Genomic DNA, 2350 nt, shown 5'->3' on the forward strand with positions numbered 1-2350 from the left:
CGCTCTTCCCGGGATATTTGATCCGATATTCACCTTCTTAGGGCCACGAAAGCCCGGCTGGGGAGGGGTGGGAGATGCTGGGAGGGAGAAGGGAGGCGCGACGGGATGAGGGCACGTGGGGAGAGCAGCCCAAGGCTCATCAAAGCCTCCTCTGCCCGGGGTGACCGTCGGAGGGACACGTCCCGGAGAAGACGGGAAGAGGTGGGAGATCAGAGGCCGTGAGAGCACGAGCTGCACGACCCCTCCGCCTCCGGCGGCACCGGAGCCAGGGGAAATCGGACAGAGAGACGGAAAAAATACAGCGTGGTCCTTCCCTCCGAGAAGATGGGGGCTGGTCCTGCCGAGACCCCACCACAACCCCGTTATTTCTGCAGTTCACGGCCCGAAAAAGCGACTTCGTTTCGATTCCGATGTTCGTGGGGGCATTGGCTTTTTTTTTTTTTTTTTTGACCTTTTTAAGGTTTTAAGCAGCACAGAAACCCCCAATGAATTCCCCCCTGCGGTGAACGCAGCAGCTGATATAGATGGAAGAAAGAGATATATACGGACAAATCACATTTATAGCCAGATATGCTCATTATATATACCTAAAATATACATAGTACCTGAATATATAGACATCCACATATACACCCAAAGGTAAAATCCCGAGCGATGCTGGGAATCGGCTATGAACAAGTGTTGGAGGGGGGAGGAGGTTTAAATTTGGGAGCTGGGGTGAACATCCAGCCCCCCCCCCAAGCTCAGTGGATGGAGGAGAAAGCTCCGATTCCCCCTGAAACCCTGGGACGGGGCAAGGAGAAGGGGCGAGATCCCCGTCCCTTCGCTGCTGCCGGTGGGATTAGTGTCACGTTCCTCCTGCCGGAGCGGGCAGCGGGGTGGCAGCAACCTGTCCCTGCTTGCACGCCGAAAAGGTATGGCTTTTGCCGAAGGGGTGGCACGGGGAGGGGGACACGGGGGTGGAAGAGAGCCCCGGAGGGACGGCGGTTGACATTCATGCAAGAGAAGGGCTGAAAAGCTGATGCAGGAGGGGACTTGGCAGGGGAAGGAGCTGCTTCAGCCCCGCTCACAAAAAATTTCCCGGCCCAAAAACCCACCGCGATGACCTTTCCCAGCGCAGCAAACCCAAAAATACCAACGGTGTGGATCTCACCCGTGCCACGGGGCTGTTTTTTTCTCCCCCCCCACCTCGGGGCTCCCTTCGCGGAGATGCTCATTCCTGCATCCCCGCACGGGATTTCTCTGCCTGCGCTGCCCGAAGAGGCGCCGCTCGGGCAGTCGTCCCTCTCCCTCCCCAGGGACGGCACAGCCGACAAATTCAACACGTACGTCTCGCCCTTCCTGAAAGATCCTGGCCCCGCTCTTCTCCAGCCGCCTCTTAAACATCGCCTTTGAAAATATAGCCATATTTAATTTAAGGGACATCTTTACAATTAACCCCCCCTCGGCCCATTTCCCCTTTTGAAATCTTAAGACTGTTGCTTAGTGTCATTTACGCTCAGCCCTTCTCCTCCAAAGCTTGGCGAAACGTTTCGATGGTTTAACCGCCCGGTTTTCCTCTTCCTCCTTTCTCCATCGCGCGGGCTCTTTGCGGAAAAGTTTTTCCCCATCGAGCTGAGGAAAGCGCGGCTCTGCTCCGAGACGCCAACGAGATGGGATTGGGTAAGCAGCACCTTAAATAACGCAAAACCTGGATGCGGTGTGGGAAGCGATGCCGGTGGGGTGGTTATTCCCCCCCCCCAGCCCAGTTCAATAAACCAGGTGAGATCGTGCTCAGCAGCAAATCCACCGCCACAGCCAAACATCGCCGCTGACCGAACCCTCGGGGCGGCGGGGTCGCTTTGCTGCTGACAGAAGGCGCCGATGTATTTTCCTCCGAGTCATTAAAGCGGCCGTTTTTATGTCGCAATGAAGCCTACCCCCCCCCTTCCTTCAGCCTACACCGGCATTTCCCAAAGGGGCAGCCAAAAGCAGACCGCAGCGCTCTTGGGAAAACCAACGGCGAGAGGAAGGATTCGGTTCGGCCCCAGCTCCGAACAAAGGTTGAACGTACGGCGGAGGGAGGCGGGCAGGTCCTGGCCGGCGCCAGCACGTAGACTCAGCGTATTTCAACACGTTTGACATATTTTCGGGAGCCTCAGCCCAAAAAGCCGAGGGTGGGGATTGTTTTGCCAAGGTTTTTTTGCGTGCGTGTGCGCATGGTGTGTGTGGGGGGGTTTGGGAATGACACTTGAGCACCTGGAAACGCACCTCTGCGGATATCCCGTCACGAAACGCTCTCTGAGCTTCTCCTCCGATTGTCATTGAAAAAGACGGTGTCGTCGTCCCCCCGCCCGCGACCGCTTTCTTC

The 2350-nt window shown here is 56.8% G+C and overlaps 1 protein-coding gene across 1 annotated transcript in view; it reads right to left on the minus strand.

Annotated features, from left to right (window-relative positions):
* CAMP (cathelicidin antimicrobial peptide) overlaps window positions 1-1386 on the minus strand; it is a 9649-nt gene extending 8263 nt beyond the window's left edge. Inside the window, exon 1 of the mRNA XM_009888674.1 lies at window positions 1189-1386. Within this exon, the coding sequence (XP_009886976.1) occupies window positions 1189-1386 (198 nt within the window). The remainder of the gene's footprint in view (window positions 1-1188) is intronic.
* Between the last annotated feature and the right edge of the window lie 964 nt (window positions 1387-2350).

The sequence above is a fragment of the Charadrius vociferus genome, unplaced genomic scaffold (genome assembly GCF_000708025.1).
Source record: "Charadrius vociferus isolate BGI_N301 unplaced genomic scaffold, ASM70802v2 scaffold277, whole genome shotgun sequence".
NCBI classification, from domain to species: domain Eukaryota; kingdom Metazoa; phylum Chordata; class Aves; order Charadriiformes; family Charadriidae; genus Charadrius; species Charadrius vociferus.